Raw genomic sequence first — 27,011 nt, 5'->3', positions numbered from 1 at the left:
GCAAATAAATCTAGAGATGTCAAGAGGCAAGGCAGCAGATGGGGACCATTTCTTTCCAGTAACTGAACCACCTAATAAGAGAGGGTTGGCTGAAATTGGAGTTCCATTGGGAGAAACAGGGTTTGGGAGGGGAAATGTTAAAGGGAGACAAGGGTGCCTCATGTGTGGGAGCCACTAGGGCAGGAGAAGGGTGGTAAGACAATGTTAGTCCAAGTTAGCTGTGTTTATAAGCTTTGGCTTTTCTCAATTAGCAGAACCCAAGAAAGCTGTGAATGTTGTCATACGGTGCTTTGTTGAAGTACATATGGTCCAGTGCTTTTCAAAATCTTAGTTTTCTTGGGGTCGCAAGGAACATGTGTAGGAAGCTACCCCAGTAACACTATGGTCCCTTCCCTCCTAACAGAGTCAGGAGCTGGAGGTGGTTCTGTATTACAAGGCCAGCCCAAGTGAACTGGAAAGAGAGGAACCTGAGGAGCTGTGCCAGACCCTGGAGGAGGAAGAGCTGTTGCTCCAGGACATGATGGAGGAGGAGGAGCCAGAGTTGGAGGAGCCTGAGCCAGAGCCTGAGCCGGAGCCAGAGCCTGAGCCGGAGCCAGAGCCTGAGCCGGAGCCAGAGCCTGAACCGGAGCCAGAGCCAGAGCCAGAGCCGGTGCTGGAGCCAGAGCCTGAACCGGAGCCAGAGCCGGAGCCGGAGCCGGAGCCGGAGCTGGAGCCGGAGTCAGAGTCGGAGCCGGAGCCAGAGCCAGAGCCAGAGCCGGAACCAGAGCCGGAACCAGAATCAGAGAAGCCAGAACCAGAGCCAAAACCACAGATAGAATGTGTGCCCCTGGTAAAGCACGTGTTATGCTCAGATGAGGAGGAAGAAGGGCCCGACCTGTGGGACCCGCTAATCTGCCTTGAGGAGGAACCCTTGGAGCCAATCAGCGTGCAGGACATCGAGCAGGGCGAAGAGCTCAGCAAGACAGAGCCCAAGGAGGGCACCCCCATCAAGATCTCGGAGAGCAAAAAGGTACCTGCCACCTGGGCTGGGGGACGGGAGGAGGCGGACTGTCCTCTCCAGGGGAGGGCACCTCAGCATGCAGTGGAGAACCTGACAGAGGACCCAAGGAGCAGCCAATGAGCCTGAGCCAAGGGGGGCCAGGTGCCCGAGAGAGAAGCAGGCCTGCCCTAGAACAGGGCAGCAATCCCCAAACCCCCACTGCCCCTGAGAAACCAAAGAGTGGTCTGTGGAGTCCTGTGCTTGAAAGGTCTCCTGGGATGCGAGCTGGAGCAGTGCTCTAAGGGCCTGGGCAGGATGCTGCCTTCCCTGCCGCATGTTTGTGCATTGGGGTTACAGGGTGGAAGTTACCGGGTCCGCTCTTCAGCAGCAGTGTGCTGTGCTACATTATTATTCCCCAGGAGGTGCAGCATTCCGATGCTACTCAGTAGGTAGCTATGGAGGCTGTAGAACTTCCTAGCTCCTTTCCCCAGATAAAAGTCATCCCAGATGTTTTACATTGGACTAAACCAGGTCTTGTCAGGGCTCTCCCAGATCTCATCCAGCCTCTAAAGAGGACCCAGAACCGACCCACCTTGTGACCCCTCTAGGCTGACTGCAGGCCTTCTAGATTGGAATTATTCTGGATCCAATTCAGGGAATCTTGGTCTTTCCCTCTCCTTGTCTTTCTCCCTTCCCCCCTGCCCCTCCATTTCCTTTCTCCTCTAGAGATATCAGTTTTTAAAGTGGGACTGGGGAAGGGGAGGATTGGTGAAAGAGAAAACTCTTCTTCACTAACTCCTTCTGATAAAGTACTGGTGTCCCTTAAAGGAGTGACCTATCATCCTTCTCCTGGGAGCCTGAGTGAGGCAGGCATGTGGCCTCAGGCTTCTCATGAAGAGAACTCCAAGGTTCTACTTGAGCTGGAGCTCTCCAGCCATAGGGGAGGGAAGGCTGAGGGTGGTGGGCAAGGCGGGGGAGGGGTGTGCCAAGGGCTCGAGGAGCGCAGGAGGGACTTGTGTTGGGCCAGGATGATGCCTCCTCTCTCGGCTGCGGCTCAGCCCCTGGAGCTTTGCCCCTGTGGCCCCGCAGCAGAGGTGCTGCTCACCTGCTCTTTAACCTCATGATTTCTTTCCTTCCTCTCTTCCCTCTGTTTTGCCATTTTCACTACGTGTTGGCTTCATTTGTTTGCGTGTCTTTTGCCTTCCTCTCACCACCTTCATATGTCCCCGGTGCTTCTGTTCTCACCTGACTTGTGGCAGCCACCCCCTGACCCCGACCCGCCCCTCTTCTCCCTGCCTCGCGTAGGCCTGGTGGTCATATCGGCTCTGCTCTGGTGCTGGTGGGCTGAGACCTCATCTTAACACAGGTACTCGTATCGCTTTCTCAGCATCTGGGTGCCAGAGGGGAGGTGCAGGCGGTCCTCATGGCTTCCTCCTCCCTTCCTCCCTCTCAGCTTCTGCCGGCTGCTTCGCTCTTACCCCTTCCTTCTGCATGATGCCCAGGGTTGAGCATTAACACCTGGGCCCTAGTCCTGGCTGCTCCCTGAACTTCCCACAAACATTCTGTCCATCTCTGAACCTCCAAGGAATGACTGTGTGCCTCTCAACAGAGAGTTCCTGGTCCTCCAATGGAAAAGATTTTCTTAAGCCCAGTACAGTTCTTGGTTTGGCTTAACCATCTTTTCCTACCACCCTTGAACCCAGTTGCCCATTGAGTTCTCTGAAGCTACTACCTGGGTCTACAAGAGTGACCTGGACTCTGGCTATGGTTAGTTCTGTGCACCTCCCCACTGCCACTACAGGGCTCAGGGGTGGAGGTCTGAAAAGCCACTACGCTGCCTCGCCACTCATAGCAGAGCAGTCTTTAATAGTTCCTTCAAGGGAGTGGAGGCATCACAGCTTCATCTTTCATTTTCTCCTAAAAATGTTTCAGTTAGAGACAATTTACTCACACACATACTCATGCTCATACACACACTCACACACTCACACATACACACTCACTCATAAACACACACACTCATACACACATACACACTCACACACATACTCATGCTCATACATACACTCACACACACACTCATACACACACACACACACACACATACACACACACACTTATAAACACACACACACGCACTCACACACACACATATACATACACACACACACTCACACACACTCACACTCATAAACACACACACACGCACTCACACACATACACACACACACATACATACACACACACACACATAGACTATGCTAGACAGAGACATGTCTGTTTCCCATTTACCTCCTCTCCATGCAAGGCTTCTTGTAATTGGTTTCAAAGACAAGATTTGCTGGAGTAGGGATTGTCCGTTTCTCCGGGGATCCCCACTCCAGAGAAGTGTGCTGGACTTCTCTCACCTGGATGTGGTCCATGGAACTGGGCCTCTCAGCAGGATGCACAGCAGTGAGGGGACGGGGCCATGAGCAGGAAAGCTCGTGTCTTCCTAATGCTCATTAAGGACCTTAAACCTAACTTTCTCCTGGCCTATTTTCACCCCATAAAAGAGTAAAGAGTAAAGAAAGCCTCTCTCCTTCTATTTATTTTCCATCTCACTGAATCAAGGTCAGGCAAGGGGCCAAGCAGAACTTACAGCAGCTGGCAACGTTCTTCACCATGTGTACATTTTCTTTCCATCCTTATTCTAACTCTCTTCCTTTCCTCCTGTTCCCCACCCCCATCCCACCTTTTCTGCTTCTTCCCAGTCTTTGCTCTAGGTCTGCCAGTGACAGCCAGAGGCATTACTGACTCTGCCCTAAAGCTTCCTCTTTTTCCTGGGTCTTCTCCTGGATCCTGACCCAGATCTTTAAACCCTAGGTTGGAGGATACCTAAGGTTTTCAGCCTCCATCCACTTACACTATTTAGCAGCATCTCAGACTCACTGATTTAGAATTTGAGAAGCAATTTGTGGCTGATGGTCTAGCTGAGGCTGGATGGAAGCACCCTGGGGCAGGATGGGGGTGAGGTAGAGGGCAAGGGGGAGAAGAGGTAGTATTAGGACAAATGAACAGAAAATCTGAACTCTGATCCTGCTTAGGCCATTTATTAGCAGTGTGCCCTTGGGCAAATCAATTAGCCACTCAGTGTCATCATCTGTAAGGGAGGGATAATAGTATCTGTCTTATCTACTTCAGAGGGTTGTGGTAAAGATCAAATACGATAATATATGCAAGTGTTTTGTCAACTGTAAAGCATGATATAATATAGGTTAGTATTAGGAAAGGATGCAATCTAGGTCCTGTCTCCCATGGCCACCTTCTGTCATCTTTGGAGAGCAGCTCTTTGGCCAGTCCTCAAATAGTCAGGAGATCGCTACAGTCATAATATTGATGACTTTGAGGGTCTGGGATTTCATCAGTTTGGGGACTCGATTCAACAATTCAGATTGCGACTCATACACACCTTCTAACCTTTGGGACCCTCACGTCTGTTTTGCTGTCAGTCCTGCACCTGCTAGGGGCCCTCATGTAGATCAGATTCTGATGAGGCGTGTGAGCTATCCAGGTATCCCTTGGGCTGGCTCTGTGAGGAATGGACCTTCCTTCTTAATCAGATGCCTCTGATGGCATCCACTGTGGTACTTCTGCAGAATCGATCTACGATTTAAATTCTCAAGAGACTATTCCACAACTCCAAGCCACACACCATCCCCAAAGGATGTTGATATTTATAATGATCAGGGTGGAAAAGCAGAGTGATGTAATAGAGAGTTAGCCTCAGAGTCAAAAAAATCTGGATTCAGGGGTCACCTACCTTTTATACATGTGGTCAGTATGACCCTGGACAAGTCACATAACCCCTCAATGCTCCAGGCTTCTCTTGGGTGGGAAGCAGCACAGCCAATACCACACTTTAGGGGAGAGGAAGTGTCTTCCCAAGAGCATTCTATCCTGGGGAAATCATGAGTCTGGTTCAAAAAAAAAATTGACATTTCAATTGCTTTCTAAGGTTTATAAAACAATTTCTGTACATTATCTCATTTGATTCTCACCAAAATAGATACCCTTGGGTGTCATTAATCCAATTTTGCCAGTGAGACAACTGAGGCCCGGAAAGGTCATTACATGCCTGTGGTCATACAGCTAGCAAACAGGTGGAATTCAAAGCCAAGCACTCCTCCTATCACATCAGCCTCCTGCTTTGGGTTTTCTTGTGCCTAGCGTCACAAGTGAAAGATGTAACTTCTTAAAGTATCCCTCTTTCTTGCCCTCCTCCCCTCATCCCCACATCTGGACTTGCCTCTCCAAACCTTGAAGGTTACCTTACGTTATCTTCCCCATTCAACAGAGGAAAAAAACTCAAAAAGAGGTTGTGACCAAAGGGAAGTGAGTGAAAGGATATGTGTGAGAGGCCAATCTGGCCGTGGAATCTGGTGGGGTCCAGGTTAGGTGACCCTACTTGTTCACTGGGGAGTGAGAAGGTAGGAGGAGCAGAGGCCAGAAGAATGGGGCCCTGACTGTAGCTTTATCTGACCTGATGAGGAAGGGGCCTGGAGGCTCGTAACTCACCGTTGTTTTTGGTCCCTACAGAACTTGTTTGGGATGTGGAAGCCATTGGTGTTCCTGGCCATTGCGGCGGTGGCTCTTTACGTGTTACCCAACATGAAGCAGCCGGAGACAGAGTTCTACTTCACAGAGTGAAAGAGGTCTAAGCCATCTGGTATGGCTGACCCATAGTGTCCATCACCTCCCAGCAAGACAGATTGGGCCAGGACTCCGTTCCCACTCATTAATCCCATATCTCCTGGTGGTCCCATCTTTGCAAGCTTAGTTTACCCAGCTCAGAAAGGCCCACAGGGAGTTCCTGTCACCATTCTTCTGCCTCCCACAAGAACCTGGGCTCCTTGTAACTAAATATCAGCTCAATTACATGAGAGTTTGTGATTCCTTATTTGCTCACCCCATCTCACATGATAGCCAGGCCAACAGTTCACCTTGGATCTCCTGTCTCACACAAGTCTGAGACCCCCAGATGCATTATTTCCTCAGGCCCAATGTCCAGACTCCATTTCTCCTCAAACTTCTTCTTTTCTAGCTGTTTGGGAACAAATACACCAGAAATTCAGTCATGCTCATTCAGCAGGTATTTGTTGATCAATTGCTGTGTGCAAGAAAAGCCTGGAGTATCAATTTTGTCTATTTTGTTTTTCCCTTGCGGAGGGAGAGAAAATAAAGGGAGTTAGCAAGAACATCTGGAGATAGGAGGTTTTTCTAGTGTTAATGCAGCGTAGATAGTACCAAGACTAGATGAGGGCCACCTCAGCGTCCTGAGATCCTTTTCAATGTGGAAGCTTCCACTCTCCATGGTTATAGCTGCACACATTAGGGCGGGCACTCCTCTTTCTCCCGATCTGCCTTCCCCTTGAGACAGAGCTGTACTGGGTCTAACATAATCAGCTGGATTCTACTTGCTCTGGAACTGACCACTACTTACCCGATGCCATCCCCTTCTCTTCTGTCCCAGGGCAGAGGGGCACCTCCCTGTAATCTGACCTACCTCTAGCCACTATTTGGCTGGAGAACACTATGCATAATAAAAATCCCAGGAAGCTACATGTAGCCTGGGTACTACTTGAACCTGTAGCAAAGCTGATCTAAATGCTGAGCTGGAATCCAAGGTTAAGGCTGGCCACAGGTAAAGGGTCTGACTAGTGATCACCCTGTTTGGGCGCTGATGGGCTTTCATCTCACCCTTCAATGGACCACCCTTTTCTTGAACTAGAAGGGAGATAGCATTTCATTGCATGTTTCCTCAGACAACACCTTTCTTCAGAATCCAGGGTTCTTTTCTTTGGGAACATCTTTCCAAACCATGTAAAAGGCTCTGCCATATCTCCTCACTTGAGGATTGGATAGCTATCTGAAACCTTAGCATGGCTAACCCAGTGCTAAGTCCTGAGCCTTTTTCATTCTTTGTGATTGATGTGCTTATAAGTTACTCAGTTTGCTCTGGCACACCTCTAGGGAAAGGGGAATGAAGAGAGAAGGGCATCCTGCAATGTTGGTGGTTCAGTTGCTGTGGAGGGAGTGAGGAGCACAATGAAGGTAGAACTGAGGGAGCCACAAATTATTCACGTCTAAGGAAAAAGCCTTTGGGTTATGATTTAGGTAAGTGGAGTTTGGACCATAGATTGACAGGGGGGAGCAGGAAAGCCAGGAGGCATTCTGCAAGCGGATGAGCTCTATCAAGCCCCTTAGGGGAAAAATAGGAGCTGGAGCTGAGGTATGAGGAAAGCACAACTTGCCACAATATACCTAGTTGGATCTCAAAGACGTTGGAGTGAAGAGGAATAGGGCCAGAGCCCTAAACCGGCCTCAGAATGATCTCTGCCAGTCACATGCCTGATTTGTCTGAAATTACTATGGGGTATAGAGGGAGATATCCCTCAATTCTTAAAAAACAGGGTCCTTGGTACATGGGGACCCCAGTTCAGCTCAAATGGAAAAGAAGTATGATTTATGTAGGTGACTGGCAGGCTGCCCTGTAGGAGAAGTGGAGTCAGGAGCTAGATTGGGCAGCTTGGGTCTACAGGGACAGGTCAGCAGGTGGTGAGTCAGGGGGTTATAAGCAGCTTGTAGCCCCAAATACTTGGCTGATGAAACCCCCTGCAAACCTCTGAGGGGCCCCCACATGGCTCAGGGGAAAAGGACAGACTAATTCCTTTGCCAAGAGATGGATGGTGGGGAGAGAGAGGGAGAAGTGAAGGAATGGGGGGGGGGGACAATTTGGCAAGACCAAGATAAGCATTGTGCACGGTCTGTTCCAGCCCCATGTTGCTACCCGTCTCAGGGCAGCGGCTCATGGACTATATTGAGGGCTGAGTCACCATCCCTGCTGGGTCAAGCTGACTAGCGGGGCCCTGAGTCAGGACCCAATTTATCCTGGAGAGCAGCAGGCTCAGGTTGCACTGGGAGAAGGGGGAGGGCAATGGAGGGGTGACGGGAAACATCTCCTGGCTCTGTTCCCTCCTCTACCCCATTCACTCCCCTGTACACTAAGCCGTTTGGGGTTGAGGTAGTAAAGGGAAGGTCATCTCTTTGTGGGCCTATCCCCTTCCCTGGCACTGTTCTCGGATTCAAAGGGTCTCCCTTAGTTACCCATGATTGATTGGTATTTTCCCCAAGGGAGCCAGGAACCACTACTACCGTCCCACTAGTGCTAGTGGGTCACCATAGGGATGGTTAAATATTTTGAGTCCTAATGACATGAAATCCCTCAGTGTAAGCCTCAAACAACCCTACATCAACTTCAAAGATCATACACTTATAGCGGTCAGGGCCCTGAGAAGCCTCTCATTTTATAGATGAAAAAACTGAGACCCATATTGGTTAAGTGACTTGGTCACATACGCAGTAAGTATCAGAGGCAGGATTTGAACCCAGGTCCTCGGACTCAGGACAGTGCTCAGTGTGCCAGTGTACCAAGCTATCCTAGCAGCTAAAGTTTAGGAATCCAGAACCAGGGACTGTTCTTTCCCAGTTCCCCAACCTTCAAATTTCAGTTTTATGGCATGGGGCCCCATGGGTGTGATGGAATCAAATATCGTGTTCTCCATCTTTTTTTTTTTAAGGTTTTAAGAATACTCCTCCAGCTTCTTTCCCTCCTAACTCATTTTTGTCCAAGGGAGACAAATCTATACACACCCAGGATCTGGGGAGCTCTTTATGGGGCATCTTGGTTCCTGAAGCTCAAGTGATGGACAGTAGTGATTGCCATGAAATGGCTTTGTGGGTGGGATGTGAATAGCTTGGTGAAGAGGGAGACTGAGTGAGTGGGGAGTAGGGGAGGGAGGTGAGCTGCAACCAGGACAGTGGAATTCCTTAGTATCACGTCATAGCCAGCAGACAGAACATGAGCCCTGGAGCAGAGGGCTATTTATATTCCAACTTGTCACTATCAGGGCCCCCAGAGCTGCCCTCCCCCCACCCCACTTTACAACAGCCACTAGCCAGGGCTACCCCAATGTCTCTGTCCCTGATGATTTGTACTCCTTTTCCTACTTAAATTCTGAGAACAGTCTCTTGGGGGAGGGAAGCATATAACACGGCTATAACACCCCCCCCCAAAAAAATAACAGTACTTTCCCATCAATGTCCCTAATGAGAGCTGTGACCTTGGAGAAAGAGCCAGCTAAGTGCCCCATAGCCCCCCTCCTCACAGAACTTGGTGAGTCACTCACTACAATGGCCCCTAAAACATTCCAAAAGTCTCCTCAGCTCTACCATTTTGGAAGATGGCAACACTGACTGAGTCAGGGAGTTATCTGGTTTGAGGTCTTCCCATTTGCCTATCATGGAGAGGTTGGGGTGCAGCTAATTCCCTCCAGATCCCCTATTCTAACTATTCTAGAACTGTTAAGAAAGGAGGGGTAGCAAGGATGAATCCAAACCTAGATTGAGTCATGCCTGTTTCTCTCTGGGGCTCAAGGAAGACCATTACCTATTCTATTCCTCAGTTTCCCTAAATTTGTCAACCATTTGGGCCAACATCCATTCCTGGAAGAGCCATGGATTTCCCTAGTATTAGTCTCCCCCCATCCATCCTCCCCCCATCTCCCCTGAGAAGGGTCAGTCTGATTGCTTTCCTCTCTCCAGGGCTTCCCTCTACTTCCATCCTATCTCTACCAGCCTTCGCACAACCTCAGCTCACATTCCCCCTTGGCCTATGCCAACAGGGATCTCCCTGACTGGCTGGCCAGACAGTCCTCCTTTCTGGCCAAGGATGGGCACAATGAATGGGGGTGGGGGGGTTCCCTGCCACTGAGGGGAAGGTCTGTCCTGACTCTTGTCCCTGGAGATACCATCTGAGTCAAGGTCTGGGGTCTGGGGGGATGGGGAGCGGAGAGAGGTGACTCATGGCCCAGCATCAGAACTTTTTCCTCACCCATTTCTGAGGCTGATCCTAAGTGGGTTGATGACACTAAATGGGAAGGGGGGTGGTGGTGGAGTGCAGGGTAAGTACCCTAGCCCCAATCACCAAGGGGAAAACTCATTCTAGCCCAAAAGGAAGCCTCTGTACTTCAATCCCAGAATAATAGAGGAAGGCAGTTCTTAGGAAAACCTTCTCTTCACGGCCAGATAATGCCATTGCCTCTATTTCCATGTTATTATCCTGTTTCTTCCTCCCCTACCCAAATATTATACTCCTACCCCACAGGACTCTGACATAGATGATTCATAGTTGGACTTATACTTGTCCAGAGACCTCCAGCAATATTAGACTTCTGTTCCCAATTCCAACCCCCTCCATTAGACCTTAGTTTCCCCAATCTGTCTCTTAAGTCTTAGTCATGTCTGTTTCTCCTTCCCCCTCCCCCCCATCTAAGACTTCATCCCCACCTGTGACTCAGCTTAGATATGGGGGGGGGAGAAAGGGAGGGGAGCAGAAGGGGGGAGGAGAAGGCCCTATGGTACTCTCCATCTTCCTTATTCTCCCCCATCTCTGACCTTGGCGCAGGGGATTTGGGGAGCAGCGTCCTACTGACAAACCTTTGTTCCTCCGACTGGGAATGGGGGAATCAGATTGGTATGAGAGTAGGAGGAGGGACCTGGGGAAGACCCTCTCTGGTTCCCTGTCCCTCCAGATCCTCCAGGCTACTGAGGGGGTAGGCGGGGCCTTCTCCGGCCCCCCTCCCCGCCCCTGCCCTCACCCCCCGCCGGCCGGCATTCCTGGGAGGCCGGCGCTCTGACGTGAGCCTGGGGAGGGGGGCCCCCCCGCGACCCAGGGTCTTCTTAAACCCCCCGCCCTCGGTCCGGCCCTGCATTTCCAGAGCACCGCTCCGCCCCCCCAGACGGAGAGAGAGACCAGGCTCAGCAGACGAGGAAGAGGAGGAGAAGGAAGGGAGAGTCGGAGCCCAAGCCCGAGGCTGAGCACGGAGACGGACCCCCGAGCTCCAGACAGAGGCAGAAGTTAGCGAAGTGCGGGAAAGAGTCCGCAGCTCCCAGGACAGCTCCCCGGAGCCAGCCGCGGACTCTGCGCCTAGCCCAGCCCCGGGCTCCGGACCCCGTCCTCCCGACTCAGGCTCGCTGGTCTCAGCCCCTGCCCCGCCGAGCCGCCTTCGGCCCCGTCCTCCGGACTCAGGCTCGCTGGCCTTCGCCCGACCCCCGAGGCGATCGCGATGAACAACAGTAACTACCCCGAAGGCCTGGGCGAGGACGCGGAGGAGATGCCGTCCGCGGAGAAGGACCTGGCCGAGGACGCGCCGTGGAAGAAGATCCAGCAGAACACCTTCACCCGCTGGTGCAACGAGCACCTCAAGTGCGTGGGCAAGCGCCTGGGGGACCTGCAGCGGGACCTGAGCGACGGCCTGCGCCTCATCGCCCTGCTCGAGGTGCTCAGCCAGAAGCGCATGTACCGCAAGTTCCACCCGCGGCCCAACTTTCGCCAGATGAAACTCGAAAACGTGTCCGTGGCTCTCGAGTTTTTGGAGCGCGAGCACATCAAGCTCGTGTCTATCGGTCAGTGCCCGGGGAGGGGCTGGTCGGGACGGGACGGGACGGGAAGGGATGGGGAAAGAAGGGTCCTGGGCAGCCTGTGCCCAGGGGCAGAGCTTTTCCCCCAGCCAGACTTCGGGGCGGTGTCCACGCGCGGAAAGGGAGAGAGGGGGGACCTTGGGGCTTTCCATTGGCGGGTGGAAAGAGCTTGGGGGAGGAGCCTTCCGTGGTGGGCTTGAACCCGCTGGCCATTGGGAGAGGCCGTGGGGTTTGGGGTAGGGCGAAGTAGTCGGGGAGCCCTAGTAGGGAGCGGGGAGGAAGGAGGGTTCAGCTACTAGAGCAGAGAAAATCACTGGCTCTCCCCTACCCACACCAACCCAAAGGCGCAGCACTTTTTCCTTCAGACACACAGACACAGACACACAGACACAGACACACAGACACACACACAGACACAGACACACACAGACACACAGACACACAGACACACACACACACACACACACACACACACACACACACACACACACACACACACACACACACACACACCCTCTTAACTAGACGAGGAAGGGATACATCAACATGTGCCTCACCCCTTCCTCTGCCTTTCCCCCTCCCATTCCCGACACACCCCAACTTGGCTCCTGCACCTGCATCACCTTTTCTCTCTGTCTTCCCATGCCAGACCCTTGCTAACAGGTCCAACAGTTATGGGATCTTTTCAGTTTCCCCTTCTGGAAATTGTCACCTCAAAAGCACCTGTCCCTCTCTTCAGTTTTTTTGGGGGTCACTAAAACAGTAACTTTAAGTGTAGGGTTGAGAGGAGACCAGGAGGCAGGATATTAGCCATTCCCCACGCTGGCAGTGACGGGGATGGTGAGGTAGCTCCCAAGAGTTCCTTTTAAGTGAGGTGAGGTGTTGGGGGCTGGGGTAGCCTGGTGGTACTGAAGGAAGCAATGACATCTTCTCCCTCCTCTTGTCTCCCCATGCTAGGCATGTGCCTGGCAGCTGGGCCCAGCCCCTGGGGGCCTTTCCAGGGAGGGGGGAAGGGGGTAGGACCCAGCCTTTGAAACCTAAAAAGGCACTGAGGGAGCATAGGAAACATTAACCCCTGCTTGTCCTTACCCTTCCTCTACCTACCTAAGAAGGGTCTTCGTAGCAAATCCATTCTTCTTTCCTACCTCCCAAGCAAAGGGCAGGGAACAAGGGGGGAGTCCTCATATACAGAGAAGGGGGAGTATAAATGTTGAGTGTAACCAAAGCCTGAAGTTGTGTGTGAGGAGGGTTGAGGCAAAAGGAGCACAGCTGGAAGGGGGGGGGGGGGGGGAAGAGAACCAGTAACATCTGCCCGGAACTTGGAGGAACTCAGAAAGTAGAATTCCCTTCTCCTGGTTTCTATCAGGACAGGGCTGTGTGGGGGAAGGGAAAGGGGAGGGAGAGAGGAAGGAAAGGGCAGTGGCAGAACTAGGGAGCTGTGGATGTGATTTGAACAAGAGTACAGTTATGGAGGACTCTCATACCACAGGATCAGCTATTTAGAAAGGACACATGTTTCTATCAGCTAAAAATAAGGAGTCCCACCATAAGGGTGCCATCCAGAGTTCATGAAGCCTGAAGTGTTTATTATGTATATGGAGGCTAATAGTGTAGGATGGGGTCTCCACACCAGAGATAGGGGCAGCTGGGGGCCTGAAAGGGTGAATCCTTCTTAGTGGGAGGTAAGGAGAGACAGTCCCACTTAATCCTTCTGTCTATTGGGCCCCACATCCTCCCTTGAGCCACTACTAACACTGGGGCTGCCAGAATTAGCAGCTGAGATCAGCATGGGGCCCCTCGTCCTGTCCAGTCCCCTCCCTCGACTTCATGAGCTCCTTCCCCAATGACCGACGTCCCCCTACCCCACCCCCACCGCCTGCCCCAGACTGGAAATAGCCTGGCCTGGTTGTGACACAGCAAATGTCTCTGAGCTTTCCAGAAGGACAGGCCATGTTGGAGCAGGGGTGAGGGTGGGGGTGGAGGAGGAAGAGGGATGCCACTGAGGCAGGGAGTACAGGGAACAGACAGCTTCTGGGGGCTGGGGGATGCAGAGACCAGCCAAGTCTAGAACAAAGAGGGTTATGGAGGATGGAAGGGACCGTCTCAAACATATCGGATCCGGTGTAACCTAAGGAGTGGGATTAATTAAAGAAAGAACAGTGTGAAACCTCAGCGAGTAGTAGGTCGAAAGCAAATGATGGGGTTACGAGTATGTTCGCTGGCTAAGCAGAGCTTCTGAGTGGGAAGGGTCCTGTTCACCGCATCAGTCTGGAGATCCACATTATTCACAAAACTCCCAGCCTCATCCACCACCTCCAGCCCCTATCTGGGGGCCTCATCCTCCCTCATCCCATCTCTCTCCACATCTCCACAAAAAGTTTTCAGCTCAAACAACCTCACAGACTGAGCCTAACACTGGTAGAGAGGGCTCACAGAAGACTGGTATTAGAGGGAAAAGAAGTTGATTTGGGCAGTGGGGAGCAGAGAAGGATCAAGACAGAATTCTTGCTTCCTGTGGGGAAGGAGGAGAGCTGTTCACTGTCTGGGCCAAGTGGCTCTCACACATCTATGAGATAAGCTGTCAGCAATGCAGCTCCAGGGGTTAGGAGGGAGGGAGGGGAGAGAACCATTGACAATCAAGGGGTCTGCCCAGCTGTGAACAGATGTGAAGAGTTGACTTTCTGCCCTCTGGTGCTATTCTGCCAACTCTTGTTAGTCTCTTTTCTGCCCATTTGAGTGTGGGGGGAGACCCTAGCACCAGGGTAGGGGCCTGACTCAGCTTTTTCCCGTTGGCACTGCTGACCCAAGATGTCTCTGCCTGGGTATCTGAAGCTAGAATTCTCTGGTTTTTCCCTTATCCCATGTCTTTGAGGGAGTAAAGGCCCAAGAAGTCTCCCTCTTTCTCCCAGGTAGTCTTCTTATCCAGGCCCTGATCCTGTCATTTCTGGGCAACGGAGAGTTGGAGCCAGACCCCCCCCTCCCCCAGGCCTAGGATAGGGGTAAAGATAAAGCAGTGCTCCCTTGAAGGGAAGGGAGGGTGTAGAGGGATTTCAGGGAAGGCTAAAGGTGATATAGTCCCCTTCCTGCTTTCACCTCCATCCCCCCTCCCCCAGGGCCTTCGAACAAAGAGTCCAGTGAGCCAACCTTGTCTCTCAGCTGTTCCCCAGTTGCCACTCCTTCTCTCAGAGCCAACAGCTGGGGGGTGGGGATGGGGGGCGGGCGGGGGGGATGTGAGGGAGTGGCAGCTGTCCCAATACCTCCCTCAGCTCGTCCTTTTCCCTTCTCTCTTGCTGTTGGGGGTGGGTGGGGCTGAGACTGAGAAGAGAGGGGGCCATTTGTTGAGAGAAGTTATCTGACTTTTATGGGGAGTGGATGTGTTTGGGACAGGTCTAAGGGTAGGAACCAGGTAGAGAGGGAGATTGGGAACAATCGAGAAAGATCTTGCTTCCTCGTTAACGGTTGACTTTTCCCTGCCCCCAGCCCTCTCCCTAGCCCATGGCTAACTTCAGTGTCTGGACTGGTGCCGGTTGCTGGGGGAGACAAGTTTTCCTTCCCAGCAACCAGGACCTATCTGGGCCCCTACCCCCAGCTACAATGTCTCCTTCCCCCCAGGACGCCTCCCCTTCCCCTTCTCATTCTGCCTTTATGTGTGCAAACACTGGCATTTGAAGGCAAATGTGGGCTGGTTTGTATGAGATTCTAAGGGTTCCTACTCTTCAGGGTGTCAGAAGTGTGCTTCTGCCACACTCGTACGTGTGTTTGTGTCTGTTGTATGAGAGAGAGGAGAGAGTGAGAACAGACTGGGGGAGTGAGTGTGTCATGGAATCCAAGAGCTGCCAAACTATTGTGCTGTAGTCCTGGGGCCAGGGGAAAAGGGTGGGGGGAGGGGAACTGATGGGGAAGGAAGGATGAATCAGTGAAAGGAGTATGTGGAGGGGTGGGGGAAGGTGAGGAGTTGAGACCAGAGAGCCCTGGCCAAAGAGAGTGAAAACTTTCTCTGGGCCTCTCCTCCAGAGCATCAGGGGGTGTCCCCAGGCCTCCCATGGTTTTTTTTCCAGGGATAGGGAAGGAAGGGGAAGGGTCTGTCCAGCTTTTTAGCACCCCAGTCTTATTATCATAAGTGATTCCTATTCAGGAAAAGAAAGGGGGTAGAAAGTTGGGGGTTATTCAGAAAAAAGTCTCGTTATTTCCTATCCATGCCCCCCTCTGCCCCAGTAATTGCTGTAAACAGTCTTGACTAACCCTTCCCCACCCAAAATCCACGCCCCTTAAAAGAAAGAAAACGTTTTTCAGGAAGCTGACAGGTTTCTGGCCTATGTCTGCCTTCATGAACAAGCAGAGTTTCAGGGAAACAGTGTCCAGTTGTTACTGACGCTTGGAAATCCTTGGATAGGATTAGGGAGTGATTATTTGGTTATTAGAACAAACCTAGACTTCTCTAATCCAGAAAAGGAAATTATAACTTTTTATTGTACAGAAAACTGGGGCGGGGGGGGCAGCACTTTGGGTGAAAGGGACATTCTGAGACTAAGATGCTCCTGAATCACAAGTTTATGTCCTCTTTCTAGCTAGTGCATAAGAATTCCACTGGATTAAATACTTGCCCCCACCCCAAGCCTTGAACCTGAGAGAATTCAGTTCTTTTCTTTTTTATTACTCCGCTTCTCTGGTTCCAAAGACTTTTTTTGTTCAGGGTATATTTTGGTCACAGCCAGACTCAGTTTCAGCCCTTCCTCTCTCATGAATTTTGGGGAACAAGGCAGGGGCCAGCCCAGTCCAGCTAGCTGTTTCAAACCTTCTGCCTCAATGACACCATTGCCCACAAATTTGGGCCCTGGCTCAAGTATTTGTCCCTATCCTTGAAGCATCTCTAGGAACAGCTGGTCCTGTCCCTGGGCCCCTTTTTAGGGGCTGGGGGAACAAGGGAAATTAAAGACAAGGACAGAGCCAACAATCTAACCAAACTGACATTCTCCATTTCTTTTCAGTGTGCCTTTGTATGGGCCACCCCCAATGTCTAGAATTCATTTCCTCCTCATCTCCATAATCTCTCAGTCAGTTCAAGCATCACCTTCTACACAAAGTTCTCCTGATTTTCATAATGTTCCCTACTGCCAGGCCCTCCTTCCCCAACTACCTTGTATTTATTTTGTATCATTTCTGAATATATGCACACATACAAGTACACATACACACATACATATATAGACAGTGTCCTAGTGGTTAGAGAGTTGGCACTGAAGTCAGAAAGACTTGGGCTCAAGTCCCACTCTTGATACAACTGACTGTGTGACCCTGGACAAGTCACTTAACCTCTCAATGTTTTAGGACAATGCTCTAACATTATTAGTTTCAGAAAAGGTGTTGATCTACATTAGTAATCTATACACAATCACATGTGTTCATATATATGTGTGTATGGACCAGATCAATTGTGTACACATGCATACACACACATGTGAACATATGGGTGTGTATAACCTCATATATGTTCATGTTATCTCCTCCAATGGAATGTAAAATCTGAGAACAGGGACAGTTCCATGCTCTACCTAGCATGTTGCCTGGTACATAGTAGGTGCATAATAAATACTTATTGAGTTATTGATGGATGAAATGAGCACTCTGTGAGGGAAGGCAGGGTTTCTGGGAAGGCTGAGGAGGAATGACTTCTTTCATGATACTTCTCCCCACAGACAGCAAGGCCATTGTGGATGGGAACTTGAAACTGATCCTGGGTCTTATCTGGACCCTGATCCTGCACTACTCCATCTCCATGCCAATGTGGGAGGATGAGGATGATGAAGATGCCCGCAAACAGACTCCTAAGCAGCGGTTACTTGGCTGGATCCAGAATAAGGTGCCCCAGCTGCCCATCACCAACTTCAACAGAGACTGGCAGGATGGCAAGGCCCTGGGGGCCTTGGTGGACAACTGTGCCCCTGGTAAGGGATTCATATGGCTATGAGGAAGGTTTGGAAGAAGCTGTCATTCTATGATACACAGAATCTGGATGTCTTGGCGGGGGGAAGGGTTGGGTAATATAAGAATCCTTTAACATTATGGATTGAGAACTGACCAACTGGTCTCCATAATCAGAACTCACCTAGGTCTTTCTATATAGCACTTTCCTTTCCTTACTATTCCATGAGGTAGGTATGGTGATCCCCATTTTACAGAAGGAAAACTGAGGATTGGAGATGTTCTCATTTTCTCATTTTCACATGGGTCACCTGGCTCACAAATGGCAGAGTTGAGCCTTGGTTAAACCCGTGCCTATCTACTCTTAGGATCAGTGTTCTTCCTACTTTCTATCTACATTAAGCAGAAGATGGATTATAGCAAGAAAGTTGCAAGTTAGACCCAAGGAAGCATTTTCTTTCTAACAGGCAGACTGATGAAACATTGAAGCTATTAAACAAGGGAGGTTGTAGGATCTCTATCCCAGAATGCCTTTGATAGTGGGGTGACTAGTCTCATTGATATAGAATCAGAAGGGACCTTAGAAACCATCTAATCAAAACCTTTCATTATACAAATGAGGTCACCGAGGGCAAAGGAGGAATGAGGTTAAATGGCTTAGCCAAATCACTTTTAAATCTAGATCTATATTTTTGTCAATGTAGGGAACTCTCAACACGGCCCCTCCCTTCACCAGTGTAGATTTTCAGCTTGTCCGTACTTTTGAGTATTAGAGAGTGGTTCAGCAGTGAGATGGGGAGGTTGGGAGGTGAAGTGACTCGCCCCTGGTCACACAGCTAGTGCATATCAGAGGAAGGTCTTGAGCCTAGGTCTCCCTGACTCCAAGATTGAACTTTCTCCACTCTGTCGTGTTCCCTTTTGTTTAACAAACAGACAAGTAGGAACTATCAGAGCCAGGATTCTAACTCCAAGAATCCCTCTAGAAGTGCGTGGGAGGGAAGCTTCCATTACAGTGAAAGCAGTGCTTTCATTCCGTAGCTAGGACTGGAGCCCCTTTACCACTAGCCCGTCCCTCCCTACCACTGCACATCCATCCTGTAGCAGGAGACTGGTGAGGAGAGCACCAGAGATAGGGGAAGTCAAAAACAAAGAGGAGCTAGGGAAATACACAATGTCATTAGCGAGTTAAGGATTCATGTTTCAGATTTTCCCCAGTTCTAAGTCAACTAAGTTTATTATCTTCTGCCATCCTGATCAAGCAAGGAATATTTAGGGGGGTATAGGGTACATTTGCCGTCCCCTAGTGGTCAGTCTTGATGCTGCAGTCCCCAGAGGCTCCTCTATCCTTGGTAGAAGCCTTCATCAATCTCCATTCCCTAGGAGAGAGAGAGGCGGGCAGGGGACTTAGTGGACGGCAGTCCTGCAGCCTCAGGAAGCATTCCCAGCTGTTGATCCACTGCCTAAGGTCGCTCTTGCCAACAGTGAGCTCAGCGGCAGTGGTTTGTCATGGATTCTACGTTTTGGGCTGGCCCCTTCCCTGCCCATCCTCAATCAACCATTCCTCTTCCCCCTTCCTTCCCAGCCAGCCTGGAACTAAGGCCTTTCCTCACACTTTCCTTTGTTCTCCCTGTCCCTTAGGAGAGACCTTGGAGAATGCCTCAGAGTCCCACCAAGCTAGAAGTAAAGATTTCATGACTTCAGTAGAGGATCCCTCATGCCCCATTGTCCCTTTTAATGTCTTAGCTTCCTTGGAACACATGGGAGGAAATGGGGAGATGGTCTTACCATTCCCCCAAGGATAGTATGTTAGGTACTTAGAGATCTGAGACAGCAAGCTGAGCTGGTAGGGGGGTATATTTTCAGGATCAGAGCAGAAGCTGTTGCTGGGATTGGAAGGCTACCTTTTCTTTCCTTACCCTAGGGTCAACTTGAGTGTGTCAGGGGCTGTTGCTAAGGATGGTAGGTAGCATTCTTGGGGTTTCCTTTTCCAGAGTCTGGTATGGGGCTTGAACAGGCAGAAGGCTGGCCTGAGAGGAGCACTGGTACCAGGCAGAGTCAGCTTGAGGACAGAAAGAACTCATTGTTGGCCTAAGTCAGAGCTGCCCATGTTTGGCTGCAACCTTGACTGTGCATCTTTGGGTGGGGGCATCCTTAAGGTCTCTACAGGAGTCTGTTTAGATAGAAATGTCATGGGGAGGGGGGAGGGAGGTCTATCCAGCTTTTCTGGGTAAGCAGCTGTCCTGGATGCTGTGTAGTTGGTTATGTCCCAACTCATCTCAACTTCTGCATCTGTAAAATGAGAAAGCTGGATTAAACGCTGTTTAAAGTCACTGCCAACTCTAATTCACCATTCCTTTCCCCTCTTCAGGCCTGTGTCCCAACTGGGAGGCGTGGGATCCCAACCAGCCGGTGGAGAATGCCCGAGAGGCAATGCAACAGGCTGATGACTGGCTAGGGGTGCCACAGGTATGAGTATGGGGGAGCAAAAAGGGAGCAAAAAGAGGGCATGGGGAGAAGCTGGCACCAAGTTCAGGATGTGAATACAAGTGGGGAGAGAATTGTCTAGTAGGAGAGGCCCTAGAAAAGAGCTGCAGAGTCAGGGTGAAAGTGGTAACTCTCTTGGGAGAGACATGACCAGGAACAGAGGATGAGGAGCTGGGACTGTCTTGGTGGTGACCTCTGACCTTTTCCATGGCAGGTGATTGCTCCTGAGGAGATTGTGGACCCCAATGTGGATGAGCACTCTGTCATGACCTACCTCTCCCAGTTCCCAAAGGCCAAGCTCAAGCCTGGAGCCCCTGTTCGATCCAAGCAGTTGAATCCCAAGAAGGCCACAGCCTATGGACCTGGTATGTACTCCTAACCCCTGAGAATACCCTGCCTTGGCCCCATCACAGGGCTGTATGGAGGAGGTATACCTCTGTCACTGGGAGATCTCCTGGGGCTCAGTCATCCTTGGGGGATTCTTTCTGCATGTGCTAGAGTTGGCATTTCTCTGTTCATTTCTACGCCTTCTCTCATCTGTCCCTCTCAATCCCCTTTTCCACAGGCATCGAGCCTCATGGGAACACAGTGCTTCAGCCAGCCCATTTTACTGTACAGACGGTAGATGCAGGACTGGGGGAAGTGCTCGTGTACATTGAAGACCCTGAGGGCCACACTGAAGAGGTATGGCAAAGGAAGGCTTGGGAGGGGTAGGGGGGCCAGAATAGCATACAGCTGGTTGCTGGACTTAGCCACCATTTTGTGTCAACTATAGGAGATTGTTTCCCTGTAACCCCATGTGTACCCTAGGAGACTTAGGGGAGTGTTGGAGTTAGTACCTGAATGATTAATAATTTCTGTCCTCTCAACAGGCCAAAGTGGTTCCCAATAATGACAAAGACCGGACCTATGCTGTCTCCTATGTCCCCAAGGTGGCAGGGCTACACAAGGTATCTCCATACAAAACCCCCCTTGACCCCCCTTCCCACCCTTCCATATCCTCAGCTCTATAACTGGTCATGGTTTAATATTCATCTGCCAAACTCCAAATTCCTTCCTAGTCTCCAGTGCAGGAGTGGGAAATGACCAAACCCAAAGTTTGACTAATTAATGAGCCAATGATGACTTTGGAGGGAAGTCCCTAGTATTCCAGGGACCTCTTCTTGGTTTAACTATGCTGAATAACTTTTTCATTAATAGGTTGTGTGAAAGAATAGGTTATATACTTGTCAGATTTGCAGATGATATCACAAATGTGACTAACAGGTCATACAATTAATAAGTTAGATGAGAGACAGGATTCAAACAAGACCCTGAAAGGCTAGAACAATGGGCTAAACCTAATTAGATTACATTTAACAGAAACAAATATAAAACCCTAAATTTGAATTCAAATAATTAGCTTCCACAAATATCATCAGGGGGAGGTGTAGCTAGATAAGTATAGAAAAAAATCTGAGAGGGTTAGTGGACCGCAAGCTCAAGATGAGTCAACAGGTTGAAATAGCAGCCAAAATAATAATAAGGCTATTTTGGGCTGCACCAAAGGATATAGTGTCCAAGATTAGGAAGGCGACATAACTGCTAGATGTGCCCTGCCCTAACTGGACAACATCTTGGCATATTATATTCAGATTAAACACCATCATTTAAGGATACCAACAAACTATGAAATATACAGAGGATGATGAAGTTGGCGATGGGGATGGAGACCATGCCTATTGGGATTAACCGAAGGAATTAGGAATGTTTAGCCTAGAGAAGGGAAGACTTAGAAGGCTGTCTTCCAATATCTGAAGTGTTTTAGCCTATAGAAGGATGACTAGCAAGTGTTCTGTATGCTCCCTGAGGGAAAAAGTAGAAACAGTGAGTGGGTGGAACTTGTAGAGAAGCCACTTGTGACTAGATCTAAGGAAAGACTTCCTAAGGGTTTATTGTTGTTCAATTGTGTCTGCCTCTTCATCACCCCTTTCTGGGATTTTCTTGGCAAAGATACTAGAGTGGTTTGCCATTCCTTTCCACAGATCATTTGACAGATGAGGAAACGGAGGCAAATAGGGTTAAGTGATTTGCCCCGGGTCACACAGACAGTAAGTGTCTGAGGCTGGATTTGAACTCAGGTCTTCCTGACTTCAGGCTGGGTGTTCTATTTATGGTCCTGGCACGACCTGCCAGTCCTTTCTAAGGGTCAGAGCTATCCATAAATGGAGGGGGCTGCCTCTGGTGCAGTGGAGTTGCCCTGACTGGAGGTTTTCACATGAAGGCTGGATAATCTCTAAGGGTTGGACATATTTCCTTCCTCAGGTTGAAGCTGAGGTTGAGGTTGGACTAGATGCTTCCAGAGGTCTTTTTCAATCTAATTCTGGGGGCCTGTTTTGTCCCCCCTCCCTCCCAATCTGTAGCAGTGTCCCTTGGGATGTCCCTGGTATTTAGTGTCACCATGCTCCCCTACCCCTTACCACCCCACCTTGAGCCTTTGACCTCTGACTTTCCAGGTGACAGTACTCTTTGCCGGCCAAAATATTGAGCGCAGCCCCTTTGAGGTGAACGTGGGGATGGCCCTGGGTGATGCTAACAAGGTGTCAGCTCAAGGACCAGGCCTGGAGCCAGTGGGTAATGTGGCCAACAAGCCCACCTACTTTGACATCTACACAGCAGGTAGGAGATACTGGGGGTCAGGGTGGAAGCACTGCTGGCTGGTGGGGATTCTACACTGCTGTGAGGGAAGAGGGAAAGGAAGAGGGGAAGGGAGAAGGGAATGAAGAGGGATGTAAATGTCCCTGATGGATCCCTGGCTGGGGAGTTGAGGAGTCATGAGGAGCATGAAGGTGCCCAGCTACATGTCCCTTCAGACCTAGTTGTACCAGGAGAAAGCCGAGAAAAGGGAGGAGAGAGAGAGAGAGAGAGAGAGACAGAGAGAGAGACAGAGAGAGAGAGACAGAGAGAGAGACAGGGAGAGATTGGAGGTGTTAGGAAGGGGGCAGGATAGACCAACTAAAACCCGAAACTGATACCTGTGCCTTCTCCTGCAGGGGCAGGAAATGGCGATGTTTCCGTCGTGATTGTTGACCCTCAGGGTCGGCGGGACACAGTGGAAGTGGCATTGGAAGACAAGGGTGACAGCACCTTCCGCTGCACTTACCGGCCTGTGATGGAGGGGCCCCACACTGTACACGTGGCCTTTGCTGGGTCCCCCATCAGTCGAAGCCCTTTCCCTGTCCGTGTGGCTGAAGGTGAGGACTTGTCCCCTCCTCCCCTCTCCTGACCAGCGGTGCTGGGGCCAGGGTAGACCCTGTGGTTGCATATGGGCAACAAAGATAGAGAGATACTGTGTGTAGGAAGAGCTTTTGAACCAAAGGGCGCTTGTTGGACTCCTGGGAGAAGCAGGAAAAGAAAATTCCAGGTAGGAGGACTGCTTATGGCAGAAACTGTCCTGCCCAGGTCCAGAAGATGGTGGGTCAGTGGAGAACCACATTTTGGAGAAGCTGAACTGTTGGAAGGAACAAGGGATAGCACTGTTAAGTCGACCCTGCCTAGAGGGATTAAGGAGGATAGCTGTTTTGGGGACTGGGGAGACACAGCAGGGTTGCTTAACATTCTAGGACCCCCCAGACTGGTGACACTCTATACTCATTCTTTCCCCTGCCCTCAGACCTTCTGATGCTGGTTACCCCCTCCATATTCATCATCCACCGGTCCAAGAAAGTACCACCATGTTAGTACTATCAAGCTAGTTCAGAGGTGGGACTTAGCTGGTCACCCTGTGGCATGGCCACAGCTGCCCAGCACTACCTGTGTTCCTTGGTATGATCCAGACCTTATGGAATTCCCTCCTTCCTCGGGTATTCCATGGCAAGATCTGAATTCTTGTCATTGTCTGGGTTCTATGCCTTACTGTGTGTTCTGCTGCAGGACTAGGGCTCCTCACCAATGCCCATGATCTGTGGCAGGACCAGGGTACCTAGCCATTGCCCATGATCTGTGGCAGGACCAGGGCTCCTTGGCAATGCCCATGATCCATGGCAGGACCAGAACTCCTCAACAGGGCCTGATCTGTGGCATTGCTTATGTTTCATGGCATCCTTAGCTCTTTAGGGACTAGAGGTAGCCCTGAGATGTGCAAAGGTTCTCTGAGGAGGGATTCTTTGGATGGGGAAAGTTCTCTACCCGATGGTTCTGTGTCTCACTGCTGATTCTACTAGTTCTAAGTGTTGGTGTCACTGAAGAATGTTCCTCAGGGTCCAACAGAGCCTCTGCTGCTCATCACAGGGATGCCACATCCTGCTTTGGGTGCCAGCTGCTGTGTGGGCAAACCTATTGGCCCAGGGGAGGGCAGGTGGGGGTGGGTGCTGAGGGAGACGTGTGAGGGTGCATGTCAGAGTAGAAGGTGCATGCATAGACAGGATCTTGATGGTCTGCATGAGGATGTGAGGTCCTGCTGGCCATAGAAAGGAAGGAAGGTGTGATCAGATTGCATGCCACTGAGGGTGACGGGCAGGGACCCTGTTGCCTAAATGAGAAGTCTCCTGCTTGGCCCCTCCAAAGCTACCACTCTGCCCCCTCCCTCCACAGCTTGTAACCCGAACGCCTGCCGGGCAGCGGGCCGGGGCCTCCAGCCCAAGGGTGTCCGAGTGAAGGAGGTTGCAGATTTCAAGGTGTTCACCAAGGGTGCCGGCAGCGGAGAGCTCAAAGTCACCGTGAAAGGGCCAAGTAAGTGAGAAGTGGGGAAATTGGGGTGGGGGGGAATGGGGAAATAGAGATCTGGTCAGAGCAGCTCTGAGCCCTTCTGGGGGAGGGGGGGGCAGATATGGGCAGCACTGCCCCTTTCTCCTGGAGTCTGCTGACCTATTAAGTAACACTCAACCACCTCTGCCAATTCCCAGACTTTTTGTGAAGGTACAATGAGAAAATATATGTGAAATAACTTTGAAAAGTAGTAATAATGCTACAGAAATATAAATCACCTTATTATCATCTATTATCTCTCCATATAAGATTACTGTCTTCTTTTGCTATGTCCTGTTGAAACCCATGGGCTCTCCCTTTCTATAATGAGTCCCTAGAATGTGAGGAGACATGGGGGGCACAGGGAAGATAGCACCTCACAGCACCATCTGCCTTCCCACAGAGGGTACAGAGGAGCCAGTGAAGGTGCGTGAGGCAGGTGATGGAGTGTTTGAATGTGAATACTATCCTGTGGTACCTGGAAAATATGTGGTCACCATCACATGGGGCGGCTATGCCATCCCACGCAGGTAAGCCCTCATGTCCTTCTCTATTCCCAAGCCAGGCCCCAGCAGCCCTGACTAGTGCTAGGACTGGGATCTCCTTTGCTGTGCGATGTTAGGCTCACAAGATCCCAGGATTAAGTGCAAGGGCTGGGAGCTGAGACTGCTGTGCCCTAGACTCAGAACTGGCTTGTCTGACCCTTTCAAACTTGGTCTGTTCTGTGCCTTAACAAAGAAAAGAGAGTGGAGCCCTGACCCTCTGACATTGGAATTCCCTCCATTTATGGGGATGAGGCAACCCCAGACTTGCCTTTTTTCTTCCTGGGGCCTTGAAATGGATCTTTTCCCTTCCTAGGAGCTTCACATAAAACAGGTTAACTTCCTTATTCTGTTTAGTAGGGAATATGAGAAAGTCAGGTTTATCTGGGTGAAATGGGCTTAAGGGAAGGGAGAAACTTTGGGAAGCAGTTCTGTCCTGTTTTGACAGTTCCTTCCTTCCTCCTTCCCTTCTTTCTTCCTCTTTCCTTTCCTCCCTTCCTTCCTTCCTTCCTCCCTCCCTTCCTTCCTTCCTTCCTTTCTTCCTTCCTTCTTCCTTCTCTTTTTGTCTTTCTCCCAGCCCCTTTGAGGTACAGGTGAGTCCTGAAGCTGGAGTCCAGAAAGTGCGGGCCTGGGGTCCTGGCCTGGAGACTGGCCAAGTGGGCAAGTCAGCTGACTTTGTGGTGGAGGCCATTGGCACAGAGGTGGGAACACTGGGTAAGTGACCAGGGAAAAGAGGCTGAGGACTCCCAGTGAGTGACAGGGGAATGGAGATGGGGACGCTGGCTGTCATCAGGCCAGAACCAGGAATATCTAGGGGTCACACCTTTTGTCTATCTCTCCCTCCATGCTATTCAGGCTTCTCCATTGAGGGACCATCCCAGGCCAAGATTGAATGTGATGACAAGGGAGATGGCTCATGTGATGTGCGTTACTGGCCTACAGAGCCAGGGGAGTACGCTGTCCATGTCATCTGTGATGATGAAGATATCCGTGATTCTCCCTTCATCGCCCACATCCAGCCTGCCCCACCAGACTGTTTCCCAGACAAGGTACTGGTTCCGGAGATCTGGGCTCAGCCCTCTGTGAATGAGGCTAGAGCCTTCCATACCAACACTCACCTTTCTCTTGTCCTTCAACTTGCTTAGGTGAAGGCCTTTGGACCAGGGCTAGAGCCTACAGGCTGTATTGTGGACAAACCAGCAGAGTTCACCATTGATGCCCGTGCTGCTGGCAAGGGTGACCTCAAGCTCTATGCCCAGGTAAGGATATTGTCCTTGGTCCCTTGACTTTCTGGGAATTATCAGAGACTTAAAAGGAGAAAGAACTCTAGCTCAAAGACAAAGAATTCTCAGGCTCAAAAATTATTAGACAGCCAGGGGACACAGTAATTCGAATGCTGGACCCAGAATCTGGAAGACCTGCATCAAAATCCTCCCAAGACAACTTGCTAGCTGAACCAGTCACTTAACCTCCCTTTGCCTCAGTTTCTCATCTGGAAAATGGTGATAAATAATAGTACCTACCTCACAGGGTTGTTTTGAGAAACAAATGAGGTAACATGTGCTTTGCAAATCTTAAGATTCACTGTGAAAGCTAGCTGTTATTATTAATGTTACAGTATTAGAGTTGGCAGGGATGTTAAGGTGAAATCACTCACCAAAAACCCCACAGCTAGTTAGTGTCAAAGCAGAGAGTGTACCCTGTGGTTCTTCACTCTGCTCACATGGCCCTTTGCTCCTGACCCCATGTGGCACTAAGAACTAGTGCCCGTGCTACAACTGAGGTGAAGTGGGGGGGGGCATGATAGCATGGAATGTGGTTGTTGAATGATGGGGATA

General features: G+C 50.6%; 2 protein-coding genes and 1 long non-coding RNA gene across 8 annotated transcripts in view; 2 read left to right on the top strand and 1 right to left on the bottom strand.

Moving 5' to 3' along the window:
- The window catches only part of CCDC136 (coiled-coil domain containing 136), a 28,023-nt gene extending 22,125 nt beyond the window's left edge, over window positions 1-5,898 (top strand). For all 5 annotated transcript variants that reach the window (XM_072652802.1, XM_072652801.1, XM_072652800.1 and 2 more), the window contains 2 exons: window positions 404-1,009; window positions 5,558-5,898. In XM_072652802.1, coding sequence (XP_072508903.1) covers window positions 404-1,009; window positions 5,558-5,668 — 717 coding nt within the window. In that variant the 3' untranslated portion in view covers window positions 5,669-5,898. The remainder of the gene's footprint in view (window positions 1-403; window positions 1,010-5,557) is intronic.
- A 4,876-nt stretch (window positions 5,899-10,774) lies between these two features.
- FLNC (filamin C) overlaps window positions 10,775-27,011 on the top strand; it is a 38,799-nt gene continuing 22,562 nt past the window's right edge. For both annotated transcript variants that reach the window (XM_072652794.1, XM_072652793.1), the window contains exons 1-13: window positions 10,775-11,485; window positions 17,197-17,445; window positions 19,791-19,888; window positions 20,121-20,271; window positions 20,472-20,590; window positions 20,779-20,856; window positions 22,402-22,564; window positions 22,939-23,139; window positions 24,479-24,616; window positions 25,035-25,161; window positions 25,751-25,887; window positions 26,029-26,222; window positions 26,319-26,432. In XM_072652794.1, the coding sequence (XP_072508895.1) occupies window positions 11,146-11,485; window positions 17,197-17,445; window positions 19,791-19,888; window positions 20,121-20,271; window positions 20,472-20,590; window positions 20,779-20,856; window positions 22,402-22,564; window positions 22,939-23,139; window positions 24,479-24,616; window positions 25,035-25,161; window positions 25,751-25,887; window positions 26,029-26,222; window positions 26,319-26,432 (2,109 nt within the window). In that variant the 5' untranslated portion in view covers window positions 10,775-11,145. The remainder of the gene's footprint in view (window positions 11,486-17,196; window positions 17,446-19,790; window positions 19,889-20,120; window positions 20,272-20,471; window positions 20,591-20,778; window positions 20,857-22,401; window positions 22,565-22,938; window positions 23,140-24,478; window positions 24,617-25,034; window positions 25,162-25,750; window positions 25,888-26,028; window positions 26,223-26,318; window positions 26,433-27,011) is intronic.
- LOC140533262 (uncharacterized) lies at window positions 18,628-23,129 on the bottom strand. Its single transcript, XR_011976857.1, has 3 exons — window positions 23,049-23,129; window positions 19,339-19,481; window positions 18,628-18,798 (listed from the first exon to the last, which is right to left on the bottom strand). It is a non-coding gene; the product is annotated as an uncharacterized lncRNA (long non-coding RNA).

The sequence above is a fragment of the Notamacropus eugenii genome, chromosome 3 (genome assembly GCF_028372415.1).
Source record: "Notamacropus eugenii isolate mMacEug1 chromosome 3, mMacEug1.pri_v2, whole genome shotgun sequence".
Classification (NCBI taxonomy): Eukaryota; Metazoa; Chordata; class Mammalia; order Diprotodontia; family Macropodidae; genus Notamacropus; species Notamacropus eugenii.
Note: the sequence above shows the minus strand (reverse complement) of the source record. Positions and strands in the feature narration are given on the sequence as shown.